The sequence below is a fragment of the Rattus norvegicus genome, chromosome X, assembly GCF_036323735.1.
Source record: "Rattus norvegicus strain BN/NHsdMcwi chromosome X, GRCr8, whole genome shotgun sequence".
NCBI classification, from domain to species: Eukaryota; Metazoa; Chordata; class Mammalia; order Rodentia; family Muridae; genus Rattus; species Rattus norvegicus.
In genome coordinates this window covers 104898173-104923328 of record NC_086039.1, presented here as the reverse complement: position 1 = coordinate 104923328, position 25156 = coordinate 104898173, and the positions used below count along the sequence as shown (strand labels likewise).

At 41.3% G+C, this 25156-nt stretch overlaps 1 protein-coding gene and 1 long non-coding RNA gene across 4 annotated transcripts in view; one reads left to right on the top strand and one right to left on the bottom strand.

The window, feature by feature from the left end:
• Glra4 (glycine receptor alpha 4) lies at window positions 1-23880 on the top strand. 2 transcript variants are annotated; one of them, NM_001191914.1, is made up of 9 exons: window positions 1-80; window positions 3656-3786; window positions 4069-4136; window positions 4842-5065; window positions 5206-5288; window positions 6749-6889; window positions 10597-10811; window positions 15161-15310; window positions 20212-20524. In NM_001191914.1, the coding sequence occupies exons 1-9, from the start codon at window positions 13-15 to the stop codon at window positions 20500-20502; spliced, it is 1371 nt and encodes a 456-aa protein (NP_001178843.1). In that variant the 5' UTR covers window positions 1-12; the 3' UTR covers window positions 20503-20524. The 2 variants fall into 2 exon arrangements, with proteins under 2 accessions (NP_001178843.1, XP_063136253.1); XM_063280183.1 differs by lacking the exons at window positions 1-80; window positions 4069-4136 and having other exon boundaries at window positions 3676-3786; window positions 20212-23880.
• The window catches only part of LOC102555540 (uncharacterized), a 23640-nt gene continuing 14514 nt past the window's right edge, over window positions 16031-25156 (bottom strand). The window contains exons 4-5 of one of the 2 annotated variants that reach the window (XR_010061546.1): window positions 18125-18165; window positions 16031-16052 (exon numbers count right to left, since the gene is read on the bottom strand). This is a non-coding gene — a long non-coding RNA (uncharacterized LOC102555540). Of the gene's footprint in view, window positions 16053-18104; window positions 18166-25156 lie in introns of those variants that run through there. The other variant, XR_597710.4, reaches the window with a different exon arrangement.

Sequence of the window (25156 nt, the reverse complement as noted above, 5' to 3'; positions counted from 1 at the left end):
GGTCCCTGCAGAATGACAACTCTTGTTCCAGCAAGCCTCTTCCTTCTTCTCTGGACCTTGCCAGGGAAGGTCCTCCTCAGGTGAGCTCGGAGGGGTGAGAAGGAGGCGCATGCAAACACAACCTGGGGGCTGGGGGTAACAGACTGGGCAGCTGCCATAGTTTCTTCTAAGTTTGAAAAAACAAACCTAGTCTGGAGGGTATTGGGGGAAGACCCACCCTACTCAGTCAGGACTCAGGAGCTGTCCAGTACAGATGTGCAGCCCCAGTGCTGGTATAGGAGCATCTGTATGGGTGAATTGCATGGGCCTGGGTAGGGGCTAGGTAGCTGATCCCTAAAATGGAGGTCATTCATCCTGTAACTGAACCTTATCTCCATATCAGCTGGATCTCTAAAAATGACAGAAATATCTGTCAGATGCCTGCCAAATAGCCTGCAGGTGGCACAGGATTGCCACAGGACCACAGCATGTTGGAGCTGGGATGCCCAAACCTTAGCTTTCTGCAGTCACCCTCCCCTTTTACACATGGCTGCTCACTGTCCTTTTGAGAGATACCAGGTAGCAGTTATTTCCTCGCTTTGCAAGTATAGGATTCTTGGGGTTCCTTTTGAATGTCCCCTGACCATCTGCCCCTTCTGCATTTTAACAAGAGCTAGTATAGGTTGACAGGGCATGCTGAATGGACAAGATAGCTATGGCTCAGGTACAGTGCTCTTCAAAGGAATGCCTCACAAAGTAAAAAGAGTAAATGCCAGAGCTGTGTCTTCTCCCTCTTAACACAAGGAGTGTCCCAGAGCATCTCGCTTCTTAGGTACTTTCAGCCCCATTCCTTGCAGGCACATGATGGCAAGCAGGAAGGGGCGCAGAATGGGATAGTATGCTTAGAAGGAAAAAGCAGCTAAAAGTGGACTGGCAGCACAGAGGGAGCTGACAGTATACAAACAGAAAGGGTTCACTGGGTTGGGCTTTGCTAATCCTTGTTGAGGGGAGACTGCCTCAAGATCCAAGAACAAGTAGATGGAATTAGAGCAAGACAGACTCGTAGAGAGTTCTAAGTTTGAGCTATTTGTTCTATGTATAGAAACTGGATCACAGAGCAGGGTAGTGACCCTCCAAAGGTTGACCAAGTAGCCCATAGCTTAGTCAAAATTGTTTCCTCATATCACCCAGGGCCTTGTACGGGGACTGTCAGTTCTTGACCCTTCTAGGTCCTGTCAGTGTTAGGAACATTCTAGAAACTAAAGGGTGTATAGAGTGGTTTCACAAAGTCACTCTTAGTCTTGGTTCCTTTGACAAGATAATCTCAGAATCCAGGTAACCAAAACAGGCTTTGGGACTGAAGACAGAAGATTCCCAGCCTATCTTAGAGTTCTAGGACAGGGACCAGTGGAGAGGTGACCTGAGTAAGGCTGAGGACAGTAGAGGTCTGCTTGCTCTGTATGCAGGGCCATGTGGCCTCCCAGCAGGCAGGTGGCAAATGGCCAACAGCAGCAGCAACAGCAGCAGCAGCAGCAGAAGCAGCACCTGGCTGGTGTGGACATCCTGTGGTGAAGCCAGACTTCTGCCTGCCCCAGCATCACCACCAAGCTCCTTGGATTTCCACAGCATACTTAGGCCACCTGCTCTGGCTACTCCTGCCAGTGGGCAGGGGGGTAGCCTCTGTCCCCAGGGCAAGGGATTCCTCCTGTTTTCAGAATCCAAGATCTAACTCTAAGAAGTCATAGTGTGACAGGTCTTAGCCTTTCCTCACTCTGGTTCTTCAATAGATCATCCTGAATTGCTTGTTTTCTGATAGTATTGGGATAGATACATTGAGTCTTGAAGTTACTGGCTTTGGCTCTGAATTTTGGGTTTACCACTAGCTATAGGCCCTTAGCGAAGTCATTTTACCATCATCACCTTACTGATCCCTAGGCTCATAATCTATATACAGTTAGCTCTTCAAATTCAAACATCACAGACTCAAAATACTTATTAGCACTGGTACTGACCATATTTGGATTTTTCTTGTCTCTATTCCCTAATCAACTACTTGTATAACATTTAAAGTGAATTAGGAATTAGAACCCAGAGATGTTTTACTAGTATACAGGAAGATGTGCACAAGTTATATGCAAGGACTATACTACTTTATATATATGAAAGATTTGAGCATCTCAAAATCTGAATCAGTGTCCCATAAATACAAAGAACCAATTTTAATAGAGATACTCAGGGAGGACTGACATGAGAACTAACCTAGATAAATCTTGTGAAACATTTAATGTGGTACCTTAGCTCCTTTAATGATTATACCAGTCACTGACTAGAACACAGATTTATTGGGGCAATTTATGTGTATGTATGCATACATGTTTGTATATGTATAGGCACAAATGCATGTGGGTGTACAGTGACATGCATGTGTGCATACATCTGTAAAGGCCTGGGGTTGATCTCGTGTCTTCTTTGATCATTCTTTGTCTTATATACTGAGGTAAGGTCATTTGATGAACCTGTATCTAGCCAGTTTCATTGAATCTAACAGTCCAGCTTGCCACAAAAAGCTAAGCTTTCCAGTGGTAGGGTTACATGTGTGTTGTTGCCATGTCTATCAGAGTTTTACCTGGGTGCTGAGGACCTGAACACTGTTCCTCATGCTTGTGAAGCAAGCATTTTATCCACTGATGCATCTCCTCAGTTCTCTTAGGAGGAAGACTGACAAAAGAAAAGAGTCTAGATTCTATGCCAGGCCAAAACATACTCGCGTCTTTCCCCCAAATCAAGGTCTTAGGGTAGAGAAAGATGAGAGTTTACTTCAGTATGATCACTCTATTGGGAAACTCTCCCATGGTTATAGATCCCTGCTGAATTACCATAGTTGAATTTGCCTGCCTGTAATGGCTATGACACTACAATTAAACATAGTTTCCTGCCACCCGCCCAAAAAAATGAAAGAAAGAAAAGAAGAAAGGAAGGAAGGAAGGAAGGGAGGGAGGGAGGGAGGGCACAAAGCAAATCGACTCCCAAAGAAGCTGGGTCCTAAGACCTAGAAATCTCACAGGAAGCCCAAGTAACTGATAGCAGGTCTCTGAGAAGCTGCCTGGTCTAAAGCTCCTCCCATCCTTGGCTAGGCCACATTAAGAACACACTGGGTGAGATGTCATTCTTCTTTGAATGCTTTCAAAGTGCCTTCAGGAATAGAACATTAAGTAGGTCCTTAGTCCACTCAGAAGTTCTGAGACTTTGGGCAAGTAACTATCTTTTAAAAAATTAATTAGTAAACTAACTTCGCTTCTTACTTTACTTCCTGACTGCAGTTTCCCCTCCATCCATTCCTCCCTGGTCTTCCTCCCTACTTCTCCTCTCTATCCACTCCTCCTCTGTTTCTGTACCTCTTAGGCCTGTGTTTTTGCCTGAAAAATGGAGACAACAGCCTTAACATCATATACTGAGAATTACAAGCAAAAAGATTTAACCTATGTGAAAGCCATGGTTCCCAGAACTACTGTTGGGCAGCCATGTTGGCTCCTAACTGTTTTGTCCTTCTCATTTAGTACACCAGAGCAGCATTCTCTCATATCTCCCTGTCTGATGAGCAAATCCATTAAAGGGGGGATGGGGCGGAAAAGCACAAACTGCAATTATCCTCAAACTTCTTTCTTCTCCCATCCAGTGTGGCTTTGGCAAAAGAGGATGTCAAATCTGGGCCCAAAGGATCCCAGCCCATGTCCCCCTCTGATTTCTTGGACAAGCTTATGGGACGAACATCTGGATATGATGCTAGGATTAGGCCCAATTTCAAAGGTAAGAGAGGTCCATATACTGAGTCCCCTCCACGCTTACTATTTTGGGTGGCACATTCCTTAGCCGGTACTTGTTCACTGCCCTTAAGGAAAGAGGCTTGAAGTCTGAAGCTAGATCTTTCAGTTCCAAAAGAGCCTCTTCCACCACACTGCCTATGAGTCTGTGTAGCTATCAGTCTTTTCCCAGCAGTGGCCTGATCTGAAGCTCAGAGAGGGACTTGAAGAACCTGCACTCAGCTTTCTGGAATGCCCTGTCAATGGGCTAATGCTTTGCTACCCTTAGGTCCACCTGTGAATGTGACCTGCAACATCTTCATCAACAGTTTTGGCTCCGTCACTGAGACCACCATGGTAAGGGGTCTTCCTATTCCCCACTTCCATTCCAGTGTGAATAGGAGAAGCTCATCACATCTCATGCATTTCCTTTCTGCTGCCCTCTTCTTGCTTTGTTATCACAGCTTTAGCCATGAGACCTCTGAATTGATGACTGAGAGGTTATTCTTAGTCCAGGGTTTTCCTAGCTAAATGCAAACTAGCCTAAGAACAATTCATCAAATAAGTGAAGTAACCTGATGTAGAGCACAGGCTTTTGAATTAGAAAAATACCAAAGTTCAAATTAAAACTCTTCCACCTAGTATCTATTTTAATCTCCCCAGGTCTTTGTTATTCATATGTAAAGGGAAGAACATGAAACTATTCTCCACACAAGACAGATGTGAGGCTTAAGTAAAATAATGTGTATGAGGAAAGCACTCAGAGCTGAGGATGTGTCTCAGTGATAAAGTATTTGCCTAGCATGCTCAAGAACCTGGGTTCAACCTCCAGTCCTACCAAAAAATATGAGCACTTGGCAGTGAGTTTGCCACATAGTAGGTACTTAAATAAATGTCTTATCCCTTCTCATCTTTGCCATATTTACACAAAGTGGGCTTTCTCTACTGGTCTTCAAGATACATCTCCAGCATTTCCTGCTCATGGACCTTCTGCTCATGTTGGCTTTATTGGACTCCTGGGAAAAGCACTTTATCTGATAGCCCCCTTTTCCACCCTTCCAGGACTACCGGGTAAATGTCTTCTTGCGGCAGCAGTGGAATGACCCACGTCTGGCCTACCGAGAATATCCAGATGACTCTCTGGATCTAGACCCATCCATGCTCGATTCTATTTGGAAGCCAGACCTCTTCTTTGCCAATGAGAAAGGGGCCAACTTCCATGAGGTGACCACAGACAACAAGTTACTGCGCATCTTCAAGAATGGGAATGTTCTCTACAGCATCAGGTGCACCTAGTATATAGCAAGGAGATTCTGTATCAAGAGGAAGAAGCCAGACAGAGGTAGAAGGGTGGGAAGATGTTCCGTGCTGTACAGTGCTGGAACCCAGCAAACTGATGTCATTACTTTTTCACTGCTCCCACCAGATTGACCCTCATTTTGTCCTGCCCAATGGACCTCAAGAACTTCCCAATGGACATCCAGACCTGCACGATGCAGCTGGAAAGTTGTAAGTATTTCTAGTGAATCACAAGGCTAGGCCTGGAGTAACAGCTAGTTAATGGCATTTTAGACAGGAGAGGCATTTTTCCCAAGCACACACAATCAATTCTTGTTGTGGGTGAGACTAATAGCCAAGGCTCCTTGACACCCAACCCAGTGTGGTTTTTGTGTTTCCACATTACTTGCTGGGATGATTGTTCCATAGGGCTGGGGAACAAAATAACTCCCAGCCATGTACAGAAATGTGCTCCTGGCTACAGGAAACTATCTGAAGGGTGCCTCCTTTGCCCAAATTTCTTCCTGTAGTCCCTATAGTAGCTTCACCATTACTTTCCCAGAATTAAGACATTGAAGATGCCCATATATATGGCATCTTTGGGCAAGACGGAAGTACTTCTGGAACTGATTCTTTATGAATACAGATGATGATTGCAGAGAATAAGAGGGCAGCTTCAGGTATAGGTCAATACCTAGAGAGGTAAACTCAGCCAGTCTCCTTTATGGCAAAGGCGTCACACTATTTGGGTTGCCAAATGTGCAGAGACAATAAAGGATGGCAAGGATGGGCTATCATTTACTCTTTACCTATCACCTGGCTCATGAGGTAAATCTGTGAGATCAAGAGACATTCCTCAGAGAAGAAAACTTGTAGCATTATTTCTACCATATGGGAACGGAGGTGCAAAGAAAGTGCCCTTTGGTCTACCCTCTAGAATTCATATACCATATGCACAGACATGTTCCCATTATCCCTCACAACAACTTTACAAACCTAGCTGGGGAAGCCTCTAATCCCTCATTTTACAGAAGAGTAGATTACTCACCTGAAGTCATACAGCTACAGTAGGACTTACATTACATTCTGTAAACTCCAGTCTTACACATGAGAATATGGCCATGTCTGTGACATGAGCCTTCATGAACTTCAAGCAATCTGTAAGCAACTTGGCATGTTCAGCTATTAACTCTATTTTTTCCAATTCAAGTCCCTGGCTAGGAGTCTGTGGTATGCACATTCTTGCATGCATGGCTGGAAGGACAGAAATAATTCTCTCTTCCCTGAGGAAAAGTGGCAGAAGCCCTGGCTCTGAGGCTTAGCTCAGGACATGTGGTTGGTACACATGCTTACTCCTCTGGGCTTAAGATATGGCAGGAGGTTCCCAGCTGGGGTCCTTGACATCTTTCCAACCTTCTTGTCCTACATCCCAAGTCTGCCAGAGCAGTTTCTCTCTAAGCATTTCCCAAGCTTGAGACTCATAGAGTAGAGGAGTCTGGGATCTTTCTCACTTGCTCAATTAGTACAGGAAATTCCCTCTTCAGTTATAATTCCCTTTTCCAAGCTGAGCATGTCATTTCTAAAACCCAAACATTGTCCCTCAAGTATATACCCTTGCCAATCTTAACTCCACCTGTCTCCTCACCCCAAACATATACTCTGAAACTCTTTGATGTCTTTGTCACTTGCAGTTGGCTACACCATGAATGACCTCATGTTTGAGTGGCTAGAAGATGCTCCTGCTGTCCAAGTGGCTGAGGGGTTGACTCTACCCCAATTTATCTTGCGGGATGAGAAGGATCTAGGTTACTGTACCAAGCATTACAACACAGGTAAGAATCAGGCAAGTCTTTATTGGCTGTGAGGTACTAGAGGGTGTCAAGACGCGGGACAAGGGGACAAAGCAACCAGGTTCTACTAGAGTCTCAGCAGCTTAGACACATGATGCTACAGGTTTTCTACACTGTATTTCATCGCAGAAGATGCTATCAACACCACCTTCAAAAAGAGAGCACAGAGAGCCTATAGGGTGGCGCAGTAGGTGAAACTGACAGCCTGAGTTTAATTTCCAGGACATACATACTCAAAGAAGATAACTGACTCCTACAAGCTGTCCCCTGGCCTCCACACATGCAATGTGACATGCTCATACTCACACAAACACAGAAAAAAACCCACAGAACTGTAAAATACACCTTTAAAAGAAAGTTAACAGGGGGAAGTGAGAGTTTGATTTAGGTGTTACACAGCTAATAGCTGTCAGAATCAGAACTAAAATACAGATGTAACGCCAAAGCGCATGTTTGTATATCCCTCATATACTGCACATTAAAGGGACCTGTGACAAGGAACAGCAAAAATGTCCTCTTTTTCCTAGGGTCAGTTTTGTGTGAAAGCTAGGAAATCTATATTTAGGAGTTGTCAATAGTTGTGCTGGAATAGAAGAAACAGGCCTGAGGGAGCAGCCAGCTGAGCATGCACACTTCCCATAGTCACCTCCACTGTTTAACTCTCTGAACGTCAGGAGACATTCTTTTTCTGCATGTGGAACATGGAAGTGGAGAGGAACTGTTTGCCCAAACTGGACAGCTCAATCCTTCCGCTTTCCTCAGAGTTGCTAGGTTCTCATTTCCTTTAGCAACTTGGCTTTGTGGGAATGGGGGAGGAATACTTCCTTGAATTTAAAAACTACAGCTGGGAGTAGAAATTGGTAGAGACTTGGGAGTGGGGATAACAATTTGAATGTAGAGGAATTGGTTCCAAGCTTTTTGTACTCAATATATTCATTCCCCGAGGGAGTCTTTTAAAAATATTAATTCCTAGGCTGTAACTCTTTGAGATTCTGATTACATATACCAGAGGAAATGCCCAGAACTTTGCATGGTTAATAAGTATCATGAGGTTTACGGTGTGAGTAGGTAGTTCAGGAAACACTGACACTAGTTTAGAAGCTAATTTTTTCCTGCTTATTTATATAGGACTTCCCCTCCTTAGAATATATTTTAAGAAAATATTACAAAATATCTCATTGACTTTAGTCACATTTTTCCTATTAATGCTAGCAAAACTTGAAATTGTTCTAAATATCCACCCATACGTTATAAGTAAATTAGTGTATCTACTTGGTAAAATAATATATAGTCATGAACATGACACTTTCACAGTTCTTATAGCTTTATGGGAAAAGTACAAATAGAAAAAAAAAGGATAAGATTCAGTGTTATGTACAGAGTATGACTATATTGTGATAAGAACAAAGCAAAGATATGTATTTAAAAATCCCTGAAAGGAAATAGTATTACTAAATATTTCTCAAGTAGTGTGATACAGTGGATTAAAGTACGAACTCTGCAATAAGGCTGAATTTAGATTCTAGCTTATTTATATACTGGTTGGTTACCCTGGAGAAATACAGTTTAATTTATGCTCCAGTAGCCTTATCTGTAATATGAGAGATAATCATTTAACTCACTTAAAAAAGTGCTATAGGACTTAGTTAAACTATAAAAAGTCCAGGCACTTAGTAGTGATTTGATAAATATGAGCTTAAGAATGTTATTCCTTCTCTCTTATTTGTCTATATTAAACTACTGTTAACCTAATAACTAAAACCCAAACTATTATTATAGTAAAAAATGAAGGGAATCATGGAAAGGATATAGGGGACACAGTAAGAGGTATGTCACAGGAAGAAGCCTGTGGGTCTGAGTAGGAGTAGACTCCAGGACAAGTAGGAGGTCAGAGTCATGCTGCATGCCAAAGCCCAAGCAGTAAATTCAAATCAGTAGTCCTGAGCAATCAGTTAAGAGGCCTTGTTCAGAATAACATCAAGACACAGAGTTGGCTTTCCATGTTAACATGTTCCACATACAAATGTCCATCCAACCTCAGAACAAAAGCATTAATTGTAAATTTGATCTGTGCTGAATATGTACAGACTTTCCATATCATTATTATGTTATATCATAGAACTGACAAGATGGCTTAGTGGATAAATGAATTGAGTTCAGTTCCTGAGACCCACATGGTAGAAGGGAAGAACTGACAACTGAAAGTTGTCTTCTAACTTTCACGCGCGCATGCACACACACACACACACACACACACACACACACACACACACATACTTACACATGCATGCGCACGCAATCACACACACTCACACACACATTAAATAAACAAACAAACAGTTTAAATGAATGATATAGACCTAATTTAAAGTATATGGAAGGTATGCATGGTTTAAATACAAATATGATGCCACTTTATATAAGAAATTTGAGCATCCACAGACTTTGGTATTATGAGGGGAATCTTGAAAGCCATCTCCCAGTGGATACTTAGAGATCGCTATACAAATTATCTCATTTTCCTCTTGTGTTATCAAAAGCTTCTGGTTTTAAAAGAAGCTGTAACTACTGTTTTCTTAGCTTCCGAGCCATGGGAATCAGGATAAAGTAAAGGGTACTGGTATGGGAATAAGAAGAGCACTGAGATGTATACCTAGAACTGAGGCATTGTTGTATGGCAGAATAGAAGAGTGATACCTGATATTCTGTGACAGTGGTTCTCAACTTCCTACTGCTGTGACCCTAAAAATACAGTTCCTCATGCTGTGGTGACTCCCTAGTCAAAACATAACTTTCATTGCTACTTCATATCTGTAATTTTGCTGCTTCTATGAATTGTAATCTAAATATTTGTGTTTTCTGGTGGTCTTAGGTGGTTCTTGCAAAATGATCATTAGACCTCTAAATTGGTCTCGGTCCTCAAGTTGAGAACCACTGGTCTATGGGAGCCCGCTTTCCAGGATTCAGAGCTGATCTTGGTTGTGAATCCTGTCCAGTTGTATACTAGATGGTGTTCTCTCTTAAGACTCACACAGAGTTTATTCCAGCTGGGATTCTGGGATATGAGCAAGTGCAAGGAAGGGTGGTATGATTATTAATGAAGTCCAAACTAATTTATTCTTAATACACTTTAACAAGTGAAATAGTGACTGCAAACAGCACCTCAACTACAGCATTTCATTTAACTTTTCTAACAGTCCAACAATGGAGCTGATATTGCTAATTACTCCGTTTCTAAGCTAGAAAACTAGTTCAAACTAGTGGAATTTGGCATGGTGGTTCAGAAGAGAATTCCAAATTTGATGTTACCCTGGACCACATAAAATGACCTTGTCTCAAAAACAAAAGGCATGACAAACAAAAGCTTTGGTGACTTAGTCAAGATCATATAGCTACTAAGTGAAAACTTGAGATTCAACCTCAGAGAGTCTTCTTATTCTTTGTCCTCTTTTTTTTTTAATTGTTATGTGAAAAATCTTATTCCGGAAGTAAAAATTCTGGAAGCAAGAAGGCAATTAAACTTTAGGGCTGAGCTGAGAGCGAGCTTTCACGGTTCATGTATCTGGCCCTATCTGGGGCCAGCTGAGCATCTCAGAGGTTGGTTCAGCAAGGCTGCCCTGTTCCTGACCTATACAGGCTAAGCTGTAGTATGGGGACTCAGAGCCAAATACTTCATTTCTTTCTTACAGGAAAATTCACTTGCATTGAGGTAAAGTTTCACCTGGAGCGGCAGATGGGCTACTATCTGATTCAAATGTACATCCCCAGTCTACTCATTGTCATCCTGTCCTGGGTCTCCTTCTGGATCAACATGGATGCCGCCCCTGCTCGTGTAGGCCTTGGTATCACCACTGTCCTCACCATGACAACTCAGAGCTCTGGATCCAGGGCCTCTTTGCCTAAGGTGAAGAGCTATGCAAACAGAACCTGCCTGACATCAAGCCCCCTATTCCCACTCATCGCATGCTCCCTGCTATGCTCCTCTCTCTCACCTTGCATTTGGGTTTTAACTGCAATAAGCAGTGGCCGCCATTAAATATTTCCTCTTTGCCATAATAGCATAACAATGTGAATGCTCCTAGCTAGGGAATGACTGGAGATCCTGCCTTCCTTAATTTCTTTGGGGAACACAAGCATGCAAAAGACCATTATCACACAGAAAGTCCTATTCTTTCACAGTACAGGGGAGAATGCAGATACATCACAGGTTAACTGACCTTCTAAAGGTGAATGATAACCAGAAGCAACCAAAGAAATAGTTTTGAACTCAATTCTGCACTCTTTCTATAACCAATAAGGTACTATTACAAAGTGCTCTAAATATAGTGTTTATTTGGGGGGGGAAGGACAATATTTTGAGGTTGCAAATATACTAGCAAGTAAAGACAGTAGACTCTGATCATCTGGGGCCTGTTTATGTTTTGACTATGCAGAAAAATTTGTGCTGATGGGACTAAGAACAGTTCTCCCTGCATTGTGTATTCATGTAGGGAATTTAAAGGTCACCTCAAAGTCCTTATGGTCAGCAAGGCTCTGAGCAAATCAGGGAGTGAGGCCATTCTTTTTCATTCAACAAATATTTACTGAGCACATACTATGTACTGTGTTTGGTCATGAAAGAATAATGACTCTTGCCTCTTATATTCCCTCTTATTCTGATTTGTTGGGAACCCTGCCCTGAGATATGCTATCTCTCATTGCTCGTTCCATGTAAGACTTCTTTTATTGGAGACTTAAACAGTGTATAATGTGGATACTAATGGTTTATGAAATTGCTAAAGGGGAAGTTTATGAAACTGCTAATAGGAGAATAGGTCAGGCAGACTTAGGTTTAAATCCCAGCCTCATTATTTACTACAGTATGACCTTGAGTAAATTGTCTCTTAGTGCTTTGCCTGTAATATGAGACTAAGAATGCTACCCCCCGCCCCGTGCAGTTACAGTGAAAAATAAATTAATGTATTGAAATTCAAGGACAGTGTTTGGCACATAATAATTACTTAATAAATATTAATTATTTTCATAATTATCAGGCGTCAGAGTTAAAAAAAAAGAATAAGTATTGGATCTAGGAGTACAGCAGATGGTATTTCCCCTACTAAGCTTTCAATTGCTAAGAAATCTAAATGTTACCCTAAATCCCCCTATAGAGATAAACAGTGGTCAAGTCCAGATCAGCCTCAAGCACCCGAGAAGTAGTAGTCAGGGATCCCTTCCTGTATGTATTTTCTAAATGCACTGGGGTATAAATGAGGCTCTTAGATTGTCCTTAGAGGTGAGCCATAGGATAGCCTAGATTATGATACTTGTATTACTATAATGGCTTTTTATGGTAATCATGGTATTAACAGCTGTGCCCCAAGTTTTCGTCTCTGGCAAGCAAAAAGAGTCTTCATAACCCAAGAAGATGATGCCACTTATGACTCTTGCGCAGAGAATTTCCTTTCTGGTCCCTCCTGTGAGTAAGCCCAATCCATTTATTCCTAATTATCACTGTTTCCTCACTTGGAAAAACAGACTGTGTTAAGAGGATGTTTGAAACATTAGGGCCTTCTTGTCATATTTTCATGACTTTTTAATAGCTTCATTGGCCAGTAAGCCACATAGCCAAGCATTTACCCTGAAATGAATAGTCTCCCTAAGGAGAGCCATGGGGCAAAGGGACCAGCAAGCCAAGGAGCTCTTGCTCACCCTTCAGTTTGGGCAACGTTATGTTTGCTTGAGGATTTAAGGAAAGAGATGAGGCCAGGCCAGAGGCATCTGATAGCAACACTACTCTCACCCAAAACACAACTCTATTGTCTAGGAAGAGAGTATAAGAGATTTCTTTGTAAGGGAACTCAGTTGGGGTAGCCTTTCCCCTTAGTCTTCATTACCTTGTGTGGCACCCCCTTAAAGGCACTGATTTCCGTCTCTTTGCCAAGCTCTTGATCTCCATAGCTGCAAGAGGCTCAGCAGACAGGAAAAGCCAAATGGATGACAAGATATAAGCTGCACCAGGGAGGAAGGCTCCAATTCTCTATACCTTTAGCTCATGAGGCAAAGAAAGGAACGAAGGGCAGAGACAGCAAGTAGGAACCAGCAGAGACAAATACACTGCTAAACCTTTTATCTGTTCATTCGAAAAACAAAACAGAACACCTATTGTGTGCCAACTACTCAGGTATTTCGGACAGAACACTGAAGAACATAAAAATAGTTCTTGGCATGGAAAAGCTCAGTCTAGTGGAAGAACTGGCCAGGTATGTGATGAATGCTAAAGAGATATGGGTAACCCAGGTTCATAAGAAATAAAATACACACTAGAATAATCAGGAAAGGCCTCTCAAAAATATGATATCTAATATGGAAGCTAAGAAGCAAGTTAGCCAAATCAAAGAGAGAAGAGGAAAGGAGGGCTTCTTTAAAAACACTGAAACACTTCACTATAGCACAATCTTAGATGACAAGAGGCACACTGAGCCTGAAGAGGCAGTCAGAGATCAAATATCACGGTGAGTGTAGCACACCTAGACCACAAAGTTAACAGGGAACCTCTAAAGAGCTGTATGGGGATGGGTTGTGATATGATCACAGTGATCTTTTTAAAACTTATTAGTGACTCATTTATCACTGACAAGCCACAAATATATAAGGTGAGTGTTCTTTTCATTAATAGTCTAAAGCCCTTCATGACTATCCCGTATTATTGCCTCATAACTGATCTTCATAGCAGGTATTTGAAATCTTTGAGAGCCCAGTGGGTCTGGGTGATGGACAGTTAAATGGGATACCTTCTTCACAGGTGTTGACTTGGAGATAGCACCTAGGAATTTTGAATGTGAGTAACCCATTACTACACTTTCAGTGGAATTGCCCAGAAGTAAAAGAGTTTGCCAATTTTCACATGTAGGTTAAAGCAGATAATTCTGGTGTGTGTGTTTGGAGGGAGGAATGATATGCGCTTTATAATATTTTATAGCACCCTTGTCGTCTACCCATAAGATGCCAGGAGCTATGACCACTTTAAAATCGTGCTGCCAAAATTTCCTGTGAACATTGATGAAAGCTCTTTCGGGTGGAACAGTTTCTTTTCAGTTAAGGAGCACTAAGACGGGAGGTTGGGGATATAGCTTACTGGTAAAGCATTATGCCTGTAACACAAAGCCATGCATTCTATCTCCACTATCAACCTCTACTATCACAGAGAAAGGCAGTAACAAAGAATCTATCCAATGAAACCTTTTCTATACCTGGGGTCTGCAGCACTCTAGGTGCTTTATAATACACAAGTTGATAAAAGGAATCACTTTTCCCGAATCCTACTCTTGATATGAAGCTATATGGAGTGAGCGCAAAACTACACAGAGGCTCTCAACAAACTGAAGTTCCATCCCTCCTCTTAGCCCCTTCCAGCTGTGCCCTGTTCCTGAGGAGGTTTGTGTTCAGCCTTTACCAGGGAAGTGGGAGAAAAGCTCTTCAAAGCTACCAAAGGCAGGTAATAAGAGGAACACAGTAGGAAACAGATGGGTGGGTGCCAAGAGTGCCTTGCAATTACTGAAGTGTCCTGACAAGGGCTAAGTAGCACTCTCTTAGGATTCTGCCCTGTTCTCTCCAAGGTGAACGATGAAGCTTTAGCTTACCACTGTACTCCATTCCTCAGCAGTGACTCTTGCAAAGGCAGCAGAAAACTCCACAGGGTCAACAACCGAACAGGAATGGAGAAGCTTCTAGTCTGCCAGTCAGGCTGTAACCAAAGTAAATGTCAAGGCCACAGATTCAAAAGCTCAGAATTTTCCAGTCCTAATATCACCTTTTAACTAAGTGACCTCTGCTGAAACCCTTTCTCTCTGAGTAGTAAATGTCTCCACACAACTCACATGGCTATAAAAGCCCAGGGCATACCAGAGGGCAAGCAAAAGTGATTTTGATCATTTTTATTTACTGAAAGAGAAGAATCAGAAGAAATAACTGAGGAAGAGACAGAAGGCAAAATAGACATGAAAGAATAACAAAGAAGAAAAGTGAAGAGTAATGGGAAAGGCTCCTAACAGTGGGCGGTGACGACTGCAGAAAGATGAAGGATGATTGGTAGCCTGATCTCTTTGACACAGGCTTTCAGATAAAGATACATATGACAGATTTTTTTTAAAACCACAGAAGTTTCAGGATAAAACTGAGCAATAACAGGGCAATTAATATGAATTAGAAATCCCCTGGAGAGTCCATGCAAGGACTCAGAAAGGATAACGTCTCTGTTCATGGATGTTGCAGGTGTCCTATGTGAAGGCAATTGACATCTGGATGGCTGTATGCCTGCTGTTTGTATTTGCTGCTTTGCTTGAGTATGCTGCAGTCAATTTTGTCTCTCGTCAGCATAAGGAATTTATGAGACTTCGTAGAAAGCAGAGACGTCGACACATGGTGAGTACCAAAGGGGTGGGGCCCACTTTCCTTCTTCTTTGGAGTTCTTCCTTCCTTCCTATTACTGCTCCCACAAATCTAACCCAGGACTCTAGGACTGGGCAATCGGGAATCCTAGATTCTAGTCCTACGCTGGTGACAGTTAAATTAAATACTTAGTTTTTCTGGTTCTGTTTCCTTTTTCTATCCAATGGGACATTAACCATTATAAGGCAGTAGAGAAATTAAGAGAATGCCATACAGTAAACACTTAAGATATATTAGCCCAAGAGAGGCATAGTGGCACATGCTCCTGATCCCAGAACTTGGGAGCAGAGACAGGAGGTTTTGTGAGTTCAAGGCCAGCCTGGACTACATAGCAAGTTCCAGGATAGACTACATAGAGACCTTGTCTCAAAACAAGCAAACAAAACCATATTTGCCAGTATTGCAACCTTATTGGCTTAGCACTGATGTTATTGCTTTGAGAATTAATAATAGTTGTTTTTGGTTTTCCTCACATCCAGAAGGAAGGTACTTTAAGTCATCCTCTATTAAGAACTAAGTGTTAGACACCAGTGCCTTTCAAGTGGAGCACTGTAAGATGGTCCTCCTATTTGAACTGGAATTGAAAGATCACCACTTGCCTCTTCTGATTGGTGGAATTGGTCTTGAACATCAGGCACTTCAGAGTTGGTAGGCTTGAGGTGGTCTTCTTCCTCACTCTTGTTTGTTAGCCCCATTTCTTCCAGAACAGAGTGATCTCCAAGGGGAGATAGAAGAGGAAGTTGTTGTCATGACAACAGAAGCAGTTTTCCCTCAATTGCCCAGACAATAGACACTAGGTAAGTTGTCATGACAACAGAAGTGCCTAGGCTACCCTGAGAAAAGCAAGCTCCAATTATGAGCAAGGTAGAAAGCCTTGGTACTGGTTGCTTAATCTTTAGAGACACAATGTCTCGAGCTTTCACTCCATGTTTTCTGTCTAATCCAGAGGCTTCAAAATCAAAAGGCAAAGCACATAATTACTTTTGGAGGACAGAAAACAAGTTACCTGAACCCACTGCTAAAATCCTGACTCTAGGGGGCAGCAGTTATAGCTCAGCGGCAGAGTGCTTGCCAAGCAAGCATATATTTATAAATCTTAGGTTTGATCCACAGTAACACACACACACACACACACACACACACACACACACACACACACACTCTGACTCGAGCCTATCTGAGACATACTAATACAAGGATTCTTTGTTCTTCCTAAGTCAACTCCTACCTCAGTTGCTCCTGGCACTCCACTATTATAACTTCCAATGATCACACAAACTATCTATATGACTTCACATTTCTTGGTATGGTTCCTTTTTGGGGAAGACAGGGCTCCCAGATTTTTCTGAATTCCTAGTTTTTCCTCTCTTTAGTTCTTTCATGGTTCCCAAGGGATGAGCCCTCTAGTGGACTGATCTACAATTACATGTCTTTGAATAAGACTCTTTCTTCAGAGACCTGCTTATAAGATTTTCCTGCCTCATAATAGGGGTAGGAGGGAGACAAGACAAAAAAAAAAAAAAAAAAAAAAAAAAAAAAAACAAAAAAAAAAAACAAAAAAAAAAAAACAAGGTGCCCCTTTTCACAAAATAACCATCTCAGCCTCGTCTTTAGTTGTATGAAACTTGTCTCCAGGAACCAAAATCTTCAATTCATAGTTCGCATGTTTTTTAAATGTTTTTTAATATTACAATCCTAGGGAAGAACAGATTGTCAAATACTGCAGACCCTTTCCTACCTAAAACGCTTGTGTTGATGTCCCAGTAAAAAAGATTACTAGTTACTACAATGTTTCTCATCTTGACCCTAGTACTACCTCCTATACCACTTGTCTCCCCTGCATGGTTCCTGTGGCAGGAAATGATGTTTTGTGCATGTACTTTACCTTCCCAGATGGTCTAAGTGATTTAGAGGAAAGGGTGAAACACTTATTCTCATCATCCCTGCAGGGTTAGCTCCTGGCTCTAAACATACCAGCCCAAGGCAAAGACTGTCGAACTGGATAGACAAGAATCCTTGGTATTATTAATACAGTAACTTGAGAACTAGAAAATTGACAAAATACCAACAAATCCTCTCAGGGGCTTACTTTCAGAACCTTGCTCACCTCTCCAGCTTCCACTGAATGCTCTGCCCCATCTCCAATTTCTTTTCTCCCTGACTGCCTCACTTCCATATTTATATTACTCTATCCTGTCTTCTACACTGAGCATTATCTCCCAGCTTCCTTCTCTAGCCTTTCAGCACTTGGCTCCTAGATGAGTAGAAAAAAATTCAACTGTAGTTCAATAACCATGGAAATAGCAAGTGATATTTAATGGCGTGTTGTCCCTTCCCAACATGTAGACAGTCACCATTCAGGACTTACCTAATATCCAAACCCAGGCCTCTTTGATCCTTGTATTTTAGGGCACTAATCTTTGCTGGGCAAGCTAAAAAGATAGATATTAAAAAGAGCCAAGAGCAGCTTACTTTATTAAATACATGCTCTCTTTTGTATAAAATTACTTTTTTTTCTAGCCTGGGAAATATTTCCACATAATTTCCTTAGATTTACTGGATAAAAGGAGAAATAATAGGATTTATAAAAACAGAAATTACAGTTGGATTTAAGTTTCTCCCTCAGAACTTTTTCTCAATACCTATATTCTGTAGTTGTATCTTCTAGTTGGGAGGATAGGTGAATAGCGGGGTACAGGATCCTATACTGATATGCTAGGAAGATTTTTTTTTTAATTTTACTTACCCATATCACTTTTTTAATTCCTTGTGAGATGTTTTGCTTACCTCTGGTTCTTTATCTGTAAAATGGGCCCAGCAAACCTTCCCTGTAGGAAGAATGTGAAAATTAACTATAGAATGCATGTGAGATTAATAAAGACCTCTGACTACAAAAAGGCCAAAATGAGCAGAGCCTTCAGGCTGCCCAACTGAAACCATTCAAGATTGACAAGCCAGGAGAGGGAACCACCTCTGACATATAGTTCTCTATGAAGACCCCCGATACATCAAGAACAGGACAGCAAAGCTGTCTGGTGGACAGATGTTAATTCTTTTCTGTGTTCAAAGTGTTCCTCACAGCTGCAGCGATGGCTTAGTGGATAGGAGCATTGGCTGGCTGTTCTTCCGGAGGACCTGGGTTCACTCCCCAGCATGCACATGGCCGCTAACAGTCTGTACCTTCAGTTCCAGGGGATATGATGCCTTCTTCTGGCCCCTACCAGCACACACATATGATGCATAGACATGCATGCAGGCCAAATGCCCATACGCCTCAAATAAAAATAATATTTTTAAAAAGCGTTTCTCCCTTTGTAGAAGCAATAGGCTATTGAACCACTGTATAGTGGGGGCAAATAATTGTTTCTCCTGCCAAGTATTTCATAACTGAGCAAGATTCTTTTCTGAGTAGACTCTTTAGTTTAGGGCCCTGACAAGATATTGGCATCCAAGAACAAAAAGCCACTCCACTCCTCATATCCTGAAGCATGTAGTTCATCAGCCCAGTTGTCCATTCAACAGACATCTACTGAGTATCTATTAGCTTCCAAGCATGGTTCCTGTCACTGGGAATGCAGGGGGTGAACCTGTCTATATATGAACTAACAGAGAGCAGAGAAAGGGTTTGTGAATTTCTGGCCCGAGTCTGTCTGCCACTGATGCCCAGGCTTGCCCTCATAACAGGTACCAGTTTTGGGTGATGAAATAATTAAGGAGTTACTATTACCAACCGCCAGTATCTCATCTACAAAACTACTTTTTAACTGATTTCTGTAGCAGCAGAGGCCTTGTTATAAACATCCTACAGTGTCCCTTCAATTGTACAAAATGGTTAACACCTCTGTGCTCATTTTGCATATACATATGCATGACATACCCACACATATTTCTTGTTCCTATAACTTAAAGAACTACATCAGGTAGCCAGGGTGGCTTACTCTTTCTGTTTTACTTTGGACTTCTCCAGTGTTGGGGATAAGAGACTGTAGTCTCTAGATCCTCCTAGTTCTGGGCACACTTGAGTTGGTAGGTGAAATCAGACAAAAGGACATTTCATTTCAGGCAATCTCTTAGCTGAAGCTTTTACTGCAGAGCATTCAATGCTTTTAATATAAATAATCATCTTCCATTTGAAGGACATATTTCTCCAATCTGCTCTAAAATGAGAAAATAGAGTAAATAAGTTCAGGGATAGAGGGACTGAGGGCTTCTCATATAAATAAAGCTCTTGTGGATGTTTCTTCCCTCTTCCTCCTCCTATGCCCTTCAATTTCTTTTATTTCTATCTTTCTATCCTTACTTCCTGATTCCCAGCTGTGTCACAGTTACTCAATGTGTCAACTATTATAGTAATGGCCTTTCTGCAATCTACTGCTTATTTAAAATGTACCCCCTCCATGCTATTGAGGCTATCAAAAGACATGCCAATTGTATAGGAATATAATGTGCATTGGGTAATGACTGTTACTGCAGACTCCCATATCCACTCAGCTAATTTGCAAAGAAATACAGATCTTCAGAAGAGTGGTCAACTTTAACCTACTTTGCCTAGCTCACTTGGTCATTTAAAACTTTTGGAATTCTTAGCTTTAAGCCAAAATCAGCTAGCTTTTTTAAATTCATTTAGATGAATTTACCAAGTCAAAATATCACAGCTTCACTGTCTGGTGGTTTTGTTGTTCTGTTTACCTGTCACAGAATTTGACGTTGAGATGTTGGTACTTTAGTAGGTTTTAGATGACTCCAAATGATGTTACACATTTTCAAAAGGCAACTCAGTGAATGGCTATAAATAAAACCATTGCATATATCTTCTTAATATATATGTTATATATATATATATAAACACCACCTTTTATCTCTTGCAATTATAGGAAGAAGACATCATAAGAGAGGGCCGCTTCTATTTTCGTGGCTATGGCCTAGGACACTGCCTACAAGCAAGGGATGGAGGTCCAATGGAAGGCTCCAGCATTTACAGTCCCCAACCTCCAACCACTCTTCTAAAGGAGGGAGAAACCATGAGGAAAGTCTATGTGGACCGAGCCAAGAGAATTGACACCATCTCCAGAGCTGTCTTCCCTTTTACTTTTCTTGTCTTCAATATCTTCTATTGGGTTGTGTATAAAGTGCTAAGGTCAGAAGATATCCACCAGGCACTGTGAACAGGGTGGAGGCTATAGTGTACAGCTGCTGGCTTCCTGCTTTCATCCAGGTGGGCTTTTCCCTTCCATCAGACTGTATCAGGAGCTTCAACAGTTCCTTCTTGACCTCCCACTCATAACTTCAATTACCAGTTCCCAAGCTATGTGGTGACTGCCTAGTGCCAATGGTAGCTGTATTTACAAACATGGCTTATATACCCTCATTCAGATTGATGGCTTACTCGGCCTTTTCTCCTTGTTTGTCCATGTGTCTAATGCCAAAATGACTTTCTGTCATTGCTACGACTCCTCTGTGAAGAATAGCTAGACTGTGGGATTCTTGGCTTTGTCATCTGCATTTTTCTACTTGTCTTCAGAGCCTGGCTTTTACTTGACACTTCTCTCCATCCCACTGTCAGTCCACAAATCCTGCCCTGCTTATCCTGTCCACATATCCTTACTGCTAGGAAGACAAAGGCACAGGTTTGAACCTCTTAACAATGATGTGGTAGTCATAGGCTGCACTGGGCTCGGACAATTTTATATGGCCCAACACAGATAGGTTCACTTCTCCTAGAAAAAGAAATATTTTCAGAACTGGGGCAAGAACCCAGGACTCTCAGAAAGTGTACCTTTCCAGTTCTATGTAAGCTTCCTGGTCTCAGACGTATGTGTTACAGTCCCTAATCAAATAGCATAGCCACATATTTTGCTATGCTGCTGGGTTGGAGAATGGGGAGGGGCTTATTCTTTTCTTAAGAATTTTATTTTAAAAAAATTTATCTAGGAAAGGTGATATAAAAGGTACTAAAAAAAAGAAAGGTACTAAAATCTAAGAAGTAGAGTACAGAAACACTCTTTAGACAGATTGCTACTCTTGTTTCTCTCCAATCTCTTTACTTTGCAGGACCTTCTAACTTTCTCCTTCACCTCTTCTTGGCAAGCAAATAATGGTGCCAGGCAACCTTGTTCTGAACAGAGTAGGATTCCTTAGGATTCCTAAGGAGGAACTAGGCATGGACAGGGTCCCCATCTAGGATTCTAGGGAAACAAACATTGGCTTAACCTATCTGGGGTAGTAGTTGTAGAAGGTAGAGAGCCATAATTTGAGTTATTTCTTTACCCTTCTGTGCTCCCTTTTTTCTTCCATAGGATTAGTCAGGAAAGCTACAGAAAAGGTCAGATGGAGTGGGCTGCTGTGTCACTGTAAGTTGTGGGGATGCATGGGCCTGGTACATTGAGTTCTATGAAGTGATCTGACTATGAAGAGCACAAAAATAAGAAAGATTAAAGTGGGAGAACTGAAGTTGGAATACACAAACAATTAGAATCTTAAAACATTGTGTCCTTTTCTCTGGACCCAGAAAAATAATTAACTATGTAATCGGAGCTCTCACTTACCCATTCTAACTATCCTCCTTCTGTTTTCCCATCTCTATCTCTATGTCATGTCTTTCTCCCAACTTCATCATTTCGCATAGAATTCTAATTCAAAGTCAATAAGTCCAATGGTCAATGTAAATGCTGCAGTGCAAGGATAAAACCTGCATTATTTCTCTGTTTACATATTGAAGTGTCTGACCTTTCTTATTCATTGGGATATCCTTTTGTCTCCCTTGATTTTGAAGAAAGAACTTTGGAATGATCAAGGTAGCTGGCCTAGTTTTTTTGTTTTGTTTTGTTTTGTTTTTGAGAGAAGGTCTTGCTGTATATCCAAACCTAGCCTGTAACTTACTTGCAGCCCAGGCTAGCCTTGGACTCAAAATCCTCCTGTCTTACCCTACTCAGGATTAGGATTAACAGTGTGTACTACCATATTCAGATCTAGAAATTACTTGGCCATCTGAGCACTCTCATACCAAGAATCAAACATTAAAAACTGGTTTACAGGAGGAGATTACATTGGAAAGGGAAGAGAGCTCCTATGTTCCTATTTCTGCCCAGGTAGTGCCAATCAATGAGAAGCCACAAGCAATACCCCTTTGAAAGCAGCAGAGAGTATCTCTTTGATACTGTCCCTGATGGGGCTGGGGTGTCAGGCTGCTGCAGCTCGGAGGCGGGGATGGTGAGGGTGGACTATGGAGATGAGCTTACTGCACAGAGCTCTACTTGTTACAGATCTTGTCCAGATGGGCCAACTGCACAAATCTGCCCTGTTGGAAGTCTCAAGAACAATGCCCTGGAGACAGCTACAGTACTGAGCAATAAAGGCTGTCCAACTGGGCCTCAGATCAGGGCATCAGCTGGTGCTGGGTGCCAAAGAAGCCAAAGTACCAACCAACATAATAGAGCAAAGGAATTCACAAAGCCACTCAGAGTGAAATGCCAGGTGGAAGGTACTATTCTCACTGGAGCCCTTAAGCAGAGAAGTATTTGTATAATGCCAACCTCAGATCCAGAGCAAATGGCTTTCATTTTCTTCATTCTTCTCACATATGTACAGAGACTAGGGAAGTGCTAGGTCTCACTGAAGGGGTTTGACATTTAGCCATCTGTTCAATCACAAAATTGTTAAACTTGGATCCTTACCAGTGGATTGAGAAATGGTAATATAAGAGTCTCATTTGGAGTACTTACCCCTCCAGAAACCCATACTATTTCTACCTGAATCAATCTGTTACGATTCTAAGATTTAAACGGTGTTTTAAGGCATGGGGGGGGGGGGGTTCCTATAAAGATAAAGTATTTCAGGTATTTTCATTAATTCTTTGTTAATATTTAATATTAGATAAATATTTTATAGGTGTATTTTTTAAGAGGAAAGGCTTTATTTACTCAGTTGTTAAGGCTACTGGTGTGTCCCTTGTGGAATACCAGGGGTTTTGCCTACTTTTTCTCTTTAATCTACATAGGTCCTTTTGCTCTCTCCAAATTCACAGGCCAAGTAAAAGCAGCTCTCTAAGTGGAAGAAAAGTACTGAAAAATTTATTCCTTCAACATTTCCAAAAGCATTTTTTCACCTATCATAAAGAACAGGCTCTTCTGTTTAAACTGTTAGGGTGATTGAAAGTTCTCTTTTTGTTGAGCAATGTAAATGCTTCAATTGTATCCAGAATATATTACTTCTTTTGGATTTTTTTAATGACTTCTCCTACAGTTCTTTAGTGTCTGTATCACTGTTAGCATTATTAGTCTTATCTCATTATCTCTGTCTACTAAAATCTCAAAACACTGTACTTGACTATGCTGGGATTAATCTGTTAAGGAACACTAAACGATGTAGATCAGGAATCACCCTGGGATCAGCAAGCAAGGTTCTACTCACTGCTTCAATGGAAGCAATGTAGAATACATTTTTGAAGGCAAGAGATGCATTTTATACAACTCATTACCCTGCACAGTTCCTGGTACCTAATAATACACAATATGTGTAATTAGAATAAAAGCCTATCTTCCCACTTCCTGTGTCATATGTTTTGTTCTTTCCCTTCTGTTAATTGAACACACACACAAAAAAAGAAATCCAGAAGAAATCTTAAAAAAATCAGAGTCCTTACAGGTATGTACACACAATGTAGACTTCAGGTACAACAGAAACATAATTAAAACAACCTTGTAAGCTACATACGTCACTGAAAAATTTATAATGTTCTTATTAAAAATTAACAACATACCATTTATTAAGACTGGGATCATGTTATAATTGATCCCAAGCACTAGATAAACACTGTCAGTGACAAGTGAGTTTAGTAGTAGGAATTTAAGCAGCACGGCCATCTGCTTCCTCACTGTTCTACATGTTGGTTCTGCTGAGGAGACAGTCATCTCTGAAGGGAAAGTAATTAGTATGTTCTTTCCAGCCTCACATTCTGCTCTATCAGTCTCCAGCTAGACTAATGTTTATAGGCTACAAATATGGGCTGAAGGTTTATTAGTCAGAACAGCTTGTTAGCAGATCTTAAAACAAGGGGAAGAATGGCCTCTCAGCCAATTCACCAAAACAAGGAATTCTCCACATGGAAAGACAAAGTCTACTAACATGAAGCCACTCAAAGAAGTCACATGAGTAGGTCTGTTTTGCACCCTCTGCTTTCACTTGAAAAGTTTTATTAAAATGCCCTACTGTGTTATAGTCTGTGGTGTGTTATTTAAAAACAGACCTCACTATTAATTTCCTAGAATAAGGGGGAAATCTTGCTATTACCTAAACCTAGGAACCATTTTCTCTTACAGAATAGATCTAGAAAATATATAAGCTCCTTCTTTTACTAGCTTCCATTCATGACAGTTTGGTTTTAAGTCAGTGTGGTGCTTTAGTTCTGGACAGGGTCTAGGTTTAAATGACAATTACCTGGGCCTCAGTTTCTTCTTCTAAAAGCTCATTTGAAGGCATGGAGAAATCCAGAACACAGTAACTACATGACCTTGACAAAATTATTGAACTATTCTGTACTTCAGTTGTCACAACTGTTAACTGAAAATGAGAATAACTACCTCATAGTGGGTGGAAATGCCTGGAAAGGATGAGAGGTTCAAAAACTTTAAGTAGCTTACTCTAGTCTCACAACAGGGGCTATTTTCAATACATTGCTTTACCAACTGTACAAGAAGAGATTTTCAAATCATCTATAGGTCCCGAGGTCTTATGGAAAGAAAACACAGGCACTCTCACATATCTGCGCATACACATGCTGATACACATCCACGCAGAGAGACTCTACTATTTGCTTATACA

Coding starts and splice junctions, on each gene's coding strand:
- Glra4 (NM_001191914.1), top strand. CDS start 13: ATGACAACTCTTGTTCCAGCAAGCCTCTTCCTTCTTCTCTGGACCTTG. Junction 5,066..5,205: donor AATGTTCTCTACAGCATCAG/GTGCACCTAGTA, acceptor TGCTCCCACCAG/ATTGACCCTCATTTTGTCCT. Junction 10,812..15,160: donor CCAGGGCCTCTTTGCCTAAG/GTGAAGAGCTAT, acceptor TGGATGTTGCAG/GTGTCCTATGTGAAGGCAAT.